The following is a 12286-nucleotide window of genomic DNA, read 5'->3' as shown; positions in this document are numbered from 1 at the left end:
ATGTGCTAATAAAAATGGGAAAAATATCTTAATTCATAAAAATATAATAATGACAATAAAGTACTGTGATGGTATACAGAAATTTCTGAGAGATGTGGCAGAGAAGTAAGCATTTAGGGAGAACCTTGGTAAAGAATGGTTGAATGTGAGGTGGTATGATTTTGAGAGAAAAATTCTTATTTTCACATTTCTTTTCTAATATTCTACAGATAATACCTGAATTTGAAAGGTGATTTAAAAAGTGATGGACAATTTCTGGAGTCATTGGGAAATGCAGGTGCCATCATTTTTAGCTTAGATTACGTGTTCTGTGGATAACTTATTTGCTTAGGGAGTTGAGAGCTTCCTGAGATTTATTTTTATAGTTTTCATTTTTTCCTTCCACATTTAAGAAACCCATCAAACCCAAATCTGTTAGCTGAACCTTTACAGAAAAGGAGACTGGCTTTTAGGCAAACAGCTGTCTGCATTGTACAGCTGCTAGGCCAACCCGCTGCCAGACAGGCCTCTGTAGTTCTGAGTCAGGCCAACCTACATCCTGTAATAATCAGCCCTAGTCATTTGGGGCTTTCCCTATGAGCAGACGAACAGTTGTCACAAATTTAATTGTGTTTATCCTAGTGTCATTCAATTTTGAGCCCAGTGAGCTAAACCTACACTAAAAACCACTACTATAAATCAACAATAGTTCAACGTAAGTGGGCTTCGTGCACGTGTTAGAGGTCAGTTTTTTGGCATGATTTGTAATTGGACAAAGGAACTGACTTACTTTAACCATGATTGTATAATCACAAACTATGCAAAGTAAGTTTCGTCCACTGTGTCTTTCTGTTATTTGCTTTCATTTTGCTTCCCAGTTACTTTATCATTACAGCAAGGTGAGGAGACATTTGTCATTTCAAGTTCTTGTTTCCTCTTTCTAAGCTGAGAACTTTGGGTGCATTCCAAGAAAAGGACACAAGGAATACTTGTTTTGTATATTCTAGTCACCCACATCAAAGCCTCTGCTCCATGTAACCCTAGGAACTTATTCCTAAGAAGAGACATCACAAGATCCTCACATTCTGTGATTGGACAACATCAGGATGAGGCTTTTGAAAGTCCCAGGGCACATGTGTTATCATTTCCTGGTGGGACTGAAATAGCTTGAGTAGAAACTGACTCAGTGAATCAAAGGGTCGGTAGGTTGCTTTACTGGACGCTTTCTGAACGTTTCTTCTTCCATCTCTTTTTGAAGAAATTAGTGGCTTGAGTCAAGGTTGATAAGAAATCTACTTTTAATACACATACAGACTAAAATCAGGGTATATTGCTGCTGTTTTATTAGAAGTAATAGGAAATATTCCCCCATGAAACCTCATTTTCAAAGGGAAAGTATAAACTAATCCCTAGGGCTTCCTTAAGAGTCCAGGATTGAAAAAGAAACCTTATCTGAGTGATTTTGTTTCCCACAATCATCATAGACATGGGAAGCTGAAGTCAGCTTTGTAAGTCTTTTAATATAAAGAAGTTCAAAATTGAGGGAAAAATCTAATGGCCGAGTGTCAGATTTGAAAACAGTTGCTATACAATAAAAGTCCTGAAAAATGTAGTCAGAATAAGCACTCAATCACTTTTATAGTGTATCTGAAGTCTCTTGCTGGAGACAAAATTATTTCATAAACTTAGTCATTGTAGCAAACTCAGTAATTTTATGGAAAAGTGATCAGAACATAATGATACATAAAACCAAATCTCTTTACACAATTTATTTAAAATTTATTGAATTTCCTGTGCTGTTACAAATGTAACATTCTCATATGCGACATTCATAGAGGAGGCACTGTTTTTATTTTGAGATGGTACAGATTAGACATTTTTTTCCTATGAATTACCCTTCATTAGGAAATTTAACTACATGCTTTTTTTTTTTCGTGGAAAGTTGCTTGGCATTCTATTCATAAGATAGAATTTTTCTATCATAAGATGACCATATGCAAACTAACAGTTCATGATCTCTGTCTTTATCCCTTCAATTATAAGCAGAGTAATTTCATATTGGAGTCTTCTTCAAACAGAAATTTTAAAAACTTATCATTTTTAGGGAAGAAGCTGACCTGTGTAGTGAACATGCTGATAAAAAGTGCTGTGAATTTGTCAGTCAGGAACTTGAGTGGGTTTTGTGCAAAGATTTCCTTTTGGGGTCTCCTTACCAGCCAGAACCCAGTCAATCAACAGAACATTCCCTTCAGAGACATAGCCCAGACCTACAAGCGAGCAAGGGGAGGCCAGGGATGGATCTGTGTAAACTTCTGGTTTCTTGCTGGTTAGACTGCTTCAGGAATACATTTCTATGTTTTCTGGCATAACACCAATCTCATTTTTTAGGTTTCAGAGTTCTGTTTTCCCAATTCTTTCTCTTTATTATAGCACTGGCATTGGGACAGAATTTTAAAAAGTGACAAAGTGGCAAAGTGAGTCACAAGTCACTGAGCTCTTCTGTGTGTGCTTCAGATCAAACCTAGGGTCTGTGCATGCCAGGCAAGTGAGTGCTCTACCCCTGAGCTAGCTGTGTCCCCAGCCCTCCTTTTTTCTCACTAACACTTGGGTGTCACTATAAAGGAAGGCTGAGTTGAGGTTGAGGCAGGGACAGTGGGGGGTGGGGGAGAAGGAGTACACTGTTTTACTTCCCATCTACCTCAAAATTCCCTGGGGACAGAGGGTACCTGTTAGAAGGTACATTCTTGGTTCAGGTCCTAGATCTACTCAGAGTATTTAGAGGGAAACTTAGGAATCACTGCAAACAAACATCCACAATGATCCCTGTTCTACTTGGAGGATATACTGTTCCTTCCTAGATTTGCTATCTCATTCATACATTCTTGCCTTTTCTCTTCATCAGCTAAATAATGCTAATTATGCTGGATTTGGTTACTCTGGAAAGTTTTCTGCCTCCCAGTAATAGGGTTTGAGGCTCAAGAGTAATAGGAAGGAATAAGCTTCCTATTGCCCACAGGCAAGTTCACTGGGCTTCAACACTTCCTTTCCAAGGCCTTTCTAAAATCAGGTTTATTTAATTTTGTTTCTAGAAGAGGAGTGAGGGTGTTAGAAGAGATAGCAAGGTAGTCTTCTTGAGCAATGGATTTCAAATATTTGTGACCAAGTAGGGTGACTAGAAAACAATGATGTCCTGTACATTTGAAGAAGGTAGGAGAAAGGGTTTTGAAAGTTTTCACTATGAAGAAATGATCAATGTTTAAGGAGACAGATATGCTGAACCTGGCTTAAACATTACAAAATGTATGCATGGTACCCCATTAATCTGTACAATTCCTATGTTATGTATAACTATAAAAAAATTTAATTTAAAAAATGTTTGTAATATAAAAGCAAGGCTGGGGGAGCAGGTAGTAAAGTAACTTAACACAGCTACTTCCCTGACTATCTCAAGAATATACACCAATTTCATGGCTTTGTCAGTGCTTCTTTCTTACACACCAAGAAAAATGCTACCCAGGGCTTCGTTAGCACCCTAAGCCATTCAGTGTTAGGAGTGTTTTGGACTCCCAAAGCACGAAAAACAATTAATTTACATGGCCATTTTGATATGAAAAATAATTTTCTAAGAAAATCTGTAGTTTTTACTGGGCTACCACAACTAGAATGTAACAGGATCCTCTTTCTCTTATAACATGTTACTATTTGATGGTCCATATGGGGATACTGACATGGGAGGTGTTGGCAGGCATGCTTTTAGCTGTCTGCACAAAGCCTTCCAGGAAAATCCCGTAAGTGGAAGACAATATGCAGACTTTTAAAAGTAAAAAAATGCTGGGCTTGGTGGTGCACTTCTGTATTCTAGCTACTCCAGAGGGGGAGATCTGAAGGATCCTGGTTGGAGGGCAACCCAGGCAAAAAGTTAGTAAGACCCCATATTAGTAAAAAAGCCTGGTGTGGTGACATGCACCTGTGATTCCAGCTACTTGGGAGGCTATAGGTAGGGGGATTACACCCAGGCCTGCTCTGGCAAAAACAATGATGCCCTACCTAAAAATTAACTAAAGCAAGAAGGGGTGTGGGTGTAGCTCAAAGGATAGAGCACCAGCCTAGCAAGAGTGAGACCGGGTTCACACTTCAGTACAAAATAAGATTTTTTTTTTTTAAGTAGATGAATGATTGCCTCAGGGTGGGGAAATATTACACAGGGGCTGGGGAAACTTTTGAGGGTGATGGTGTCAATGGTAAAATACGTGAAGTTTATTAGGTCACTAATACCTTAAGCTTAAAAAAAAAAAAAAAACCTTAGTAATCACTTAAATTCCTAACGAACAAACTGGATGAGAACCATTAGAGGGAGTGGTACCTAAGAGGAAAGAAGTAGCAGTTTGGGCATTATTCCCTCTTTAATAGTATAGAGTTCAGCTGCCTGCCCTAGTAAACAAAAGGGTTAGAAGAAACAGGTGGAAACGAAATAGCATTGTATCTTGTTTTATAAAATTTCTCTCTACAACTAATATTTAAAAGAAATGCATAGGCTAGAAACAAAATTTGCAGAAAACAAGAACACTTTTGTTTTGCATTTTTTCCTACCAATATGGAAGTATCAAAGTAACAACTAACTATACGGGTAATTTTTAATTCAGGAACAATTAATAGTGTTCAACGGGACATTTAGTGGTTTCCAATACCGATTCCAAAATTATGCACAAATACTGTATATTTCACAAACACTTAATGACAGTGCATAAGAACAGATATGTATGTGTACATCCTTTACTATGCTAGGACCAGAAGGTTGGAGACAACAAGGTAAGTCAGTGTTTTGGAAACAAAAGGCTGGATGTGACAGGTTAAGTTGTGTTTCCAACTTGAGCCACCTGCAAGCTGACTTAATCATGAAGCCCTCTTTGCTTAAGATCTTGGGCAGGCTGGTTAATCACAGCAATTTTTAAATAATTAATTCTTTAGATCTCAGTTTGAAAGAATTAATGGTAAGTCTGTCTCACACAATTTGCCCTTTTCTCTAAAAGCAGAGGCTGCAAAAAAAGATCTTACAACTCTGTAGGTGTACACTCTTAAAATTATGTATTGAAATTAAGGTTCTGTTTAAGAGAAAGACTCATGCAATGTGCAGTTTAAAAGTATTTTTACAAAATAAATTCAATTAAGTTAGAGGCTCTCGTGCTGGTTTGATATGTAATACTTTCAATAACTGGAAAACAAAAAACCCCAATGCTTTAAATCTTAATTCCACTGGCACATATTTTCCATATTTCCCCCAAAAGAACATTTCTAAAGCACAAAATAGATTCATAATGGTTTAATTAGATACATTTTGTATATCCTGAACATAATGGCTCTCTTAGAAATAAACTAATACTTTGTACACAAACTTTATTTACTGTGCCACATTCATAATACACTGAGCCAAGTGCAAACATTTATTATGCCCTCTGCTGTGTGTGGAGCTCTGCTCCCACAAACACTTCCTTACCTAGGATAACAGAGAACACGATTAGACAGGATGGATAATTAAAATCCACAAAATAACAAGGTACTTTAGATTATAAACGTTTCTCCAGCCACAGCTGTAACCAGTATTAAGCAAAACACTTCAGTCAGGTTTACCTCCCTAACCATGAGAGGGCCCATGGTTCCTTGGGACAGGATCTAATGATTGAATAGAGGAGTTGCTGAGAGGCATGGGGCCAGAATAATCAAGAGTAGCAAAAGGTTTGGAAATTATCAACTTGGCATCCTTCGTATTGAAAATCTTTTGGTTTCTCTTATCCAGAAAATTAGATTTGGTCCCCCACCTCCAAATATAATTAATATATACCATTAAAAGGTATCTTTAGTGAGATTTATTTTTTTATAATTGCCTGGAAATTAAAGGGAAGGTATTTTAAAGTAACCCATGAAAAATTATAATTAAAAACAATAAAATAAAGCAAAACTGGAGCGTAAATTTGTACCTTGAGTAGCAGCATCCAAAAATCAATATAGTTTGTAGTGGGTCTATGGAAGTGTCTGTGTGTGCCATTGACCTCTTCAGTCTAGCTCAGTCCTGTGTCATTGCCACTTATTACTGCTTTCCTTAATGACCATCCTAACCAGAGGAAGGAGAGTGCAAATAAATACAAGGACACATGAAGTCCTCCTCTACCCTACCATTTTAAGGAAAAACAACAAAACAAAAATGTGCTCCTAAAATAAAAAGGTTTATATAAAATTCTAAGGGATACTCAGGTTTTTAATCAAGAGAATAAGATAATATTCTATCTTTTTGCTGGTTAGTTTCCAAAACCCAAATATTAGGTAGATGAAAATTCCAACAGGGTAAGTCTCATAATTTCTATAACCACGTGTCAATAAAAAGTGACATAGAAGAGGGGTGTCACAGGAGTGTTTGATGGGGGAATTAGTGAATCAGATGTTATAGAATTAATCCTAAATTTAACTGTTCACTTGAGTGGGAATAATTAGGGTACTTGAATCCTAAAAGATAGTCTAACATAAGATACTATAAAATGTAATTTAAATTAATTTGACATTTTTCTCATTCTCATCTTGAAATCCTATCAGTTTCAGGTTGGCTCTGACCAGCATTCACCACTTGATTTGTATTTTGAACTTATGTAGTCAAGGTTCTATTATTTTTCCTTTTTCATGATTTATCACCCAAATGCTAGGTACAGTGGTTGCTTCCCCAAGGGTCCTGAGTTCTCTTCCAGCTTTGATACATCCCATCTTTCAGTCATCTGATACCTTACCTTTCTACTTTTCTGCTTGCAGTACTTTATGTCACAGGATTCTTTTCTTATATTTAAGCTACTCTGAGACTGTTCAGGGAAATGCTAGTAAGTACAGGCTAGAACCACTTTAAATAGTATTTTAAGCTTTATCAAAGGAGAACAGACTTCTGTGAGGAAGTCATTAGGATTCTGATTAAATTCTAATTAACATTAAATACATGTATCTTGAGGATAAAAGGTGTCAAGAAGAATGAACAGAAAAATAACAGATGGCAAGGGGAAGATTTTACAACCATAGGACAAGCTGTCTACAGACTCCAAACTGGAGTTCAAGTTGCTAGAAAGGATGGGAAGGGTGTTCAAGTGGAATTTTCAGATCCGGTGATGGATTAGGGAATTTATTTCAGAATGAAATTCCATTCTAACTAATGAGAACTATACATGTAGTATATGGACTTGGATAAAAGGAGGAATTAGTTTTGGTATAACTAAAATATTGCTCCATCTAGTGGAAATTTTGGAGTTTTGCCTTATGTTCTCATCAGCAGCTCTTTGTTTGTTGGTTAATTAGTCATTATTAGGAATGCTTTGGTGAGGAGAAATAACACTGAAGTCAACACCTCATAACAAAATATAAAAATGTCAGTAACCTTGTTATCAGACTTAAAATAATACTTAAATTCTGATGGTAAGAATCTAAGAATAAAAATCCAAGAAGAAAATATACGTAATTTTATAATTCACTAAGAAAATCTCTAGAGAATTTTTTTTTAAACCCACAGGAATTTATATAGTCATCTACGTGCAGAAACTTAGGAATACCAATGCAAGTTTCCTACAAAAGCTTCTGTATATTAGTGGAGGAAAAACAAATCCTCAAGTATACAAAACACATTTCTGCCTGCCACCCTTCCTTTTGGGATGGATAAATTCTTTCACCTAAATTTGGTATCTCAGAGTGCTCCTAGCAAGGTAAATGCTTAATATGTACTCATGTATCATATGGAACTACGTGATAAAAATAAGAAATACGATTTTGCATAGGATTCATTTAAACAATGCAAATAAGCTACTAGCATTCTTGTTTCTTTTCTCAGTGGAATTTGAAGTGTTAATGGGGTGAGATGTGTGTTACATTGTGCTTCACTTAAAAACAGTGACTGTTCTTACACTACCGATCCCACACAGAAATTCCATATGTTTTTTGTTATTTTCTTCTGTAGTTTTAACACCGATGACAAATGTCCAAATCAAACACAGATTTTACCAAACAATGGGGCACACTGTGAGGTGAGATGGAAGAGGGATGGTTTATTATCTGATGCAGGACAGGAACTTAACGAGCAATCTGAATACAGAGATCTACTTCACACATTTGTCCTTCTTGCCCTTCAGATATACCATGTAGTAACTGACTTATCAAAGTAAAGCACACGTTGTTCACATATTTAATCCATTTATGTTACTTGAATCATTGTTCTGATCGAGAAAGTGAATCATGCCATGATTCAAAAGATCTGTCCTTCACATAAACCTATGAGCACAAATTTAAAAAATGGTTTATTGTACATCTTTGCATTTCTTAAGGCATGAACAATGGCATACAGATGGAACAGGTTCTGGGAAGCATCACGCTTGTTTTGACGAGGCCAGCACAAGCACACCACATCAAAAACACTTGAAGTCTGAACCAACTGACTGCTGTGCCCCACGAGCTCCTGTAGTACGGGGATGGTGCCTCTAGACAACGGACCAAACATGTGGTTTTTATGTTGTTTTTAAATCTTCATCAGCTTTAAGCACCAGTTATAGCTTATTTTTCTTTACAAATGCTTCAGACTTTGGATTTTATCTTCTGTTCCTTTTCTTCTGCTTTCCAAAGAGGGTATGGATTTGTTTTTTAAGGAAAATGGTTGCAGCAAAACAGAAAGGACTCAAAAGTGTTTAGGGGCCTTGTCTAATGCACTTTTGAAAATCCATTATAAAGATGAGTAGAAAAGCAAATGGTAGGTTTTCAGTCGACCCAGAAACCACACATAGCTATAAGAAACATAATTGTGCATAGTTATTTATTCATTCAGAGTGTGATATGTTGGCTAGCTCTACATTTCCAGTTTACCAAAGAACAGGGCTGTCTACTTTGCTAAACCCAGGGTCCTTTCGAAGCTCCCAATAGGTGTCATTAGAAACCCAGGCTTCTCTTTGATTTGCATCGATAACTTTTCTGTGAAAATATAAAAATCAACATTAGCTACAAATCATATCAAGGTCAACTGATAATTGGACCCTGTCCTGTAGATTAGACATTTATATATAAGCAGTACTTTGCAAGCCATCTGGTAGCCTATCTACCAACAATTGACAATCTGACTATTTTTGACCAGGAATAAATTGGTTTTTGTGTTAAATGTTTGAAATGAAAGCAGGTGGGAGGATTGAGGATAGGAACAAATTACCTCCTGGAAGGGACAGGAAGCAAAGAGCCTCAAACACAGCATGTATAAATACTCTCAACAGGAGCTTCTAGCCTCAGACCCACAAGAACAGTTTCTACTTTACTTTCAGGGAAAAGCATGAAGCATCAGTGACTTTAACAGCCTCTGCAGGGCCCAAGTCTACAGGGCGCCTGTTAGACAAGTGAATCGTGAGGCTGCATTTCTGCTCCACGTGGCCAGGGGATCTAAAGTAGCTGAGGCTACCCTGAGCTTTTCTGTCCAGGCTCTAAAGGGCAACAGATAGATCTGGAAACTATGGACTCATCTATGTGATGTATAAATAATCCTGAAAAAATAATCCTGTAGTAATCACCTATGCACATACCCTAGAGAGACCAAATCTGAGTAGACGTAAGCTCTGTGTGACAGAAATTAAGTCCTAATGAAGTCATGATGACCCAGCCCCTGGGTGAGGAGTTAAAACAAGTTTTTAACCATTCTAAAGGGAACTGCTGATGGACAAAACCTTTGGTGTGAGACCCTCACTTTCTTTTAATGTCCATAAAAAGAAAAGACATACAGAGAAGAATTTATCTTTATGGTTACTAACTTTTTGTAAGTGTAAAATCTGACTCAATATTTTTTACTGCCAAAAGTAAAGTTACAAAAATTGATTTAGTTTTTCTAAACTATATTATCCTCACTTTCTTTTCATCTCAAGTTTCTTATGGATTGTAGCAACCATTTGCAAAATGTGAATTTGTTATGGGAATGAGCTGACTTACTTAAAAAATTTTGGTATATGTTCAAGGTTGTTTTCTTCCATGTATCGTCTTCGAGATCTCTGGAGTTCCTCTACTCTTTGCTTCTCTGCTGCTGCAGCTTCTAAATTTCCTTCTTCCAAAAATCTGATCAGAAAGCAGTTAATATTTTAATATGTTGCCCTCTTTTTAGAAAAAAGTCATTTGCATAAAATTATACTCTGGTTGCAGTGAATATAATACCAAGCAGTGACACTCTGGCAATTCATATACTTTATGAGCATGTAGACTGAATTATTGCATTCAGAAAAATAACAATAGGATGGAGAGGGGAGTGGTTTGGTCTTGAAGACTTTGCTGTGCGCTCTAGCATACTAGAAGCTGAGATTTTCAGAGCCCATGGTGAGAACAACATGAAGTCGCAAGTTGTGCTCCTTTTCCATAGTACCAAAAAGCACTTGTTAAAGGCTATGGAAAAGAGAATGGCAACTGGTTGTTTTCCATCTATTTTAAGAACAGAATGAGAGGCAAGGAGTTTTCCTGTTTTGTTGGGGAGAAGAGTGATGAAAAAAGAAGGTAACAGGGAAAGTCAGAAAAGGACATGGAATAAGAAATGAAATTCAGAAAAGAAATACTGAAATAAAACTGAGAAGGAAAAAAAAAAGCAGACCCAACAGTGATTTGCAAATATTTACATTTCAAAATGAGACCAAAAAACCCAAGATATACTATGACACACATTGTACAGAGTTAACCGATAAAATCTGAATGTCAAACTGTGAGATGCATGTTCAGAGTAGGGGGAAATAAAAGAGTATTACATTTGGTAGTAGAACACACTGAGTACCAGTAGACTAGAAGAACATAAACTTGTAGAACATTCTATATCAGGAACATTTTGACAGAAAACAGTTAAAGTCACAAATATGTGGGAAAGAGAAAACTGATCTTGGATAGAATTTGGATGGCATGCAGAGTTTTTGGGAATAGTAAAATGAATTCTGTAATAGTAGACATCATGATTATTATATAAGTAATTATAAAAAGTAAGAATCAGAAGGCATGAAAGATACTGCATTTTTAGTAGAATCTCACACCCTGTGGGACCCAAATCATGTTGGACAAACTCTGGATTTTCACTCAAAGCATTTCTGCATGCTCTGTAACCTACCCTCTTACTTGTCAAGTTAAAAGATACTTGATGTTACATGGTAATAGACATAAAAAGGTGAAAAACATTGGGTGAGGAGCAATTCTTTATTTAGTAGAGGGTTAATGAATTTGTAGACCTTTAGTAAATTTTGGAGGGGAGGAACTTTGTTAAAACACAGCCATGTTACTGTTCATTGGAACTTTACATTGAGGTAAGTTTTTGCTATGATCATCCTACAAATACTACTTGATTGGAAGCAGAAATTTTCTGGGTGAAATATTGCTGGGTGAATAGGGAATGAAGGAATGACTGAATAAATAAACAAATGACAGTGGTGAACATAAGTCTCAATGGCCTCTAACCCCCATGCTGTGATCTGGGCTATATCAGAAATACCGTTGCCATCCTTACCTTTGATCTGGTCTGAATCGGGCATCTGTTGGTGGAAGGAGATCTTTTAGTACTGGATCTAACTCATTGAGTTCAATGGCAAATCTTGTGAAGCCATAATAGAGTTCATAATTGGTTGGCATGGAACCTGGAAAGACACCAGTGAACCACTGTGAGAGATGAAAGACTTATAAAAAGAAGCAGCCAACTGATTCTGGTGTCTAATTAGTACACATGCTTGTGCCAAATCTATAGTCATAAACACTAGATTATGAATTTTTCCCAATGAATTAGATTGTTTACATTTTCCTAGCAGGAAACTTTATGTTGAAGATCCTAACTCATAAATAAAGATATTAATAAAATCCAGTCTTTAGAATAAAACTTTGTTCTATAGTAGTAGTCTTTAATGGCTAAACTACCTAATTTTTCTCTCACATATTCAATTGGGAAACTAAATGCCAGGGTAGTTAATTACAAACATTAAAATTTCACCAGAAACACTTGTTATTTACTTCCTTTTAGAAATGAAAAAAGATGCAGATATAAATTAACATTTAGTGGCTTTTTCCTTTCTTTCTCCTCCCTCTTCCTCCCTCCCTCCCTCCCTCCCTCCCTCCCTCCCTTCCCTTTCTTTTTCTTTCTTTCTTTCAGATGGGATTCTCTCTTTTTGCTCAGGCTGGTGTTAAACTTTCAGACTAAAGTGATCCTCCTGCCTCAGTGTCCCAAGTGCTGGGACTACAGGTGTGTCCCATCACATCTGGCAATACAGATACTAGATGCACAGTCTCTCATGTGTAGGTAAGTGCTCTA

General features: G+C 36.7%; 1 protein-coding gene across 13 annotated transcripts in view; it reads right to left on the bottom strand.

Annotated features, from left to right (window-relative positions):
* Positions 1–8025: 8025 nt before the first annotated feature.
* The window catches only part of Osbpl6 (oxysterol binding protein like 6), a 198714-nt gene continuing 194453 nt past the window's right edge, over positions 8026–12286 (bottom strand). For all 13 annotated transcript variants that reach the window (XM_074071170.1, XM_074071169.1, XM_074071166.1 and 10 more), the window contains 3 exons: positions 11495–11621; positions 9955–10077; positions 8026–8958 (listed from right to left, as the gene is read on the bottom strand). In XM_074071170.1, coding sequence (XP_073927271.1) covers positions 8850–8958; positions 9955–10077; positions 11495–11621 — 359 coding nt within the window. In that variant the 3' untranslated portion in view covers positions 8026–8849. The remainder of the gene's footprint in view (positions 8959–9954; positions 10078–11494; positions 11622–12286) is intronic.

This window comes from Castor canadensis, chromosome 4 (assembly GCF_047511655.1).
Source record: "Castor canadensis chromosome 4, mCasCan1.hap1v2, whole genome shotgun sequence".
NCBI classification, from domain to species: domain Eukaryota; kingdom Metazoa; phylum Chordata; class Mammalia; order Rodentia; family Castoridae; genus Castor; species Castor canadensis.
Note: the sequence above shows the minus strand (reverse complement) of the source record. Positions and strands in the feature narration are given on the sequence as shown.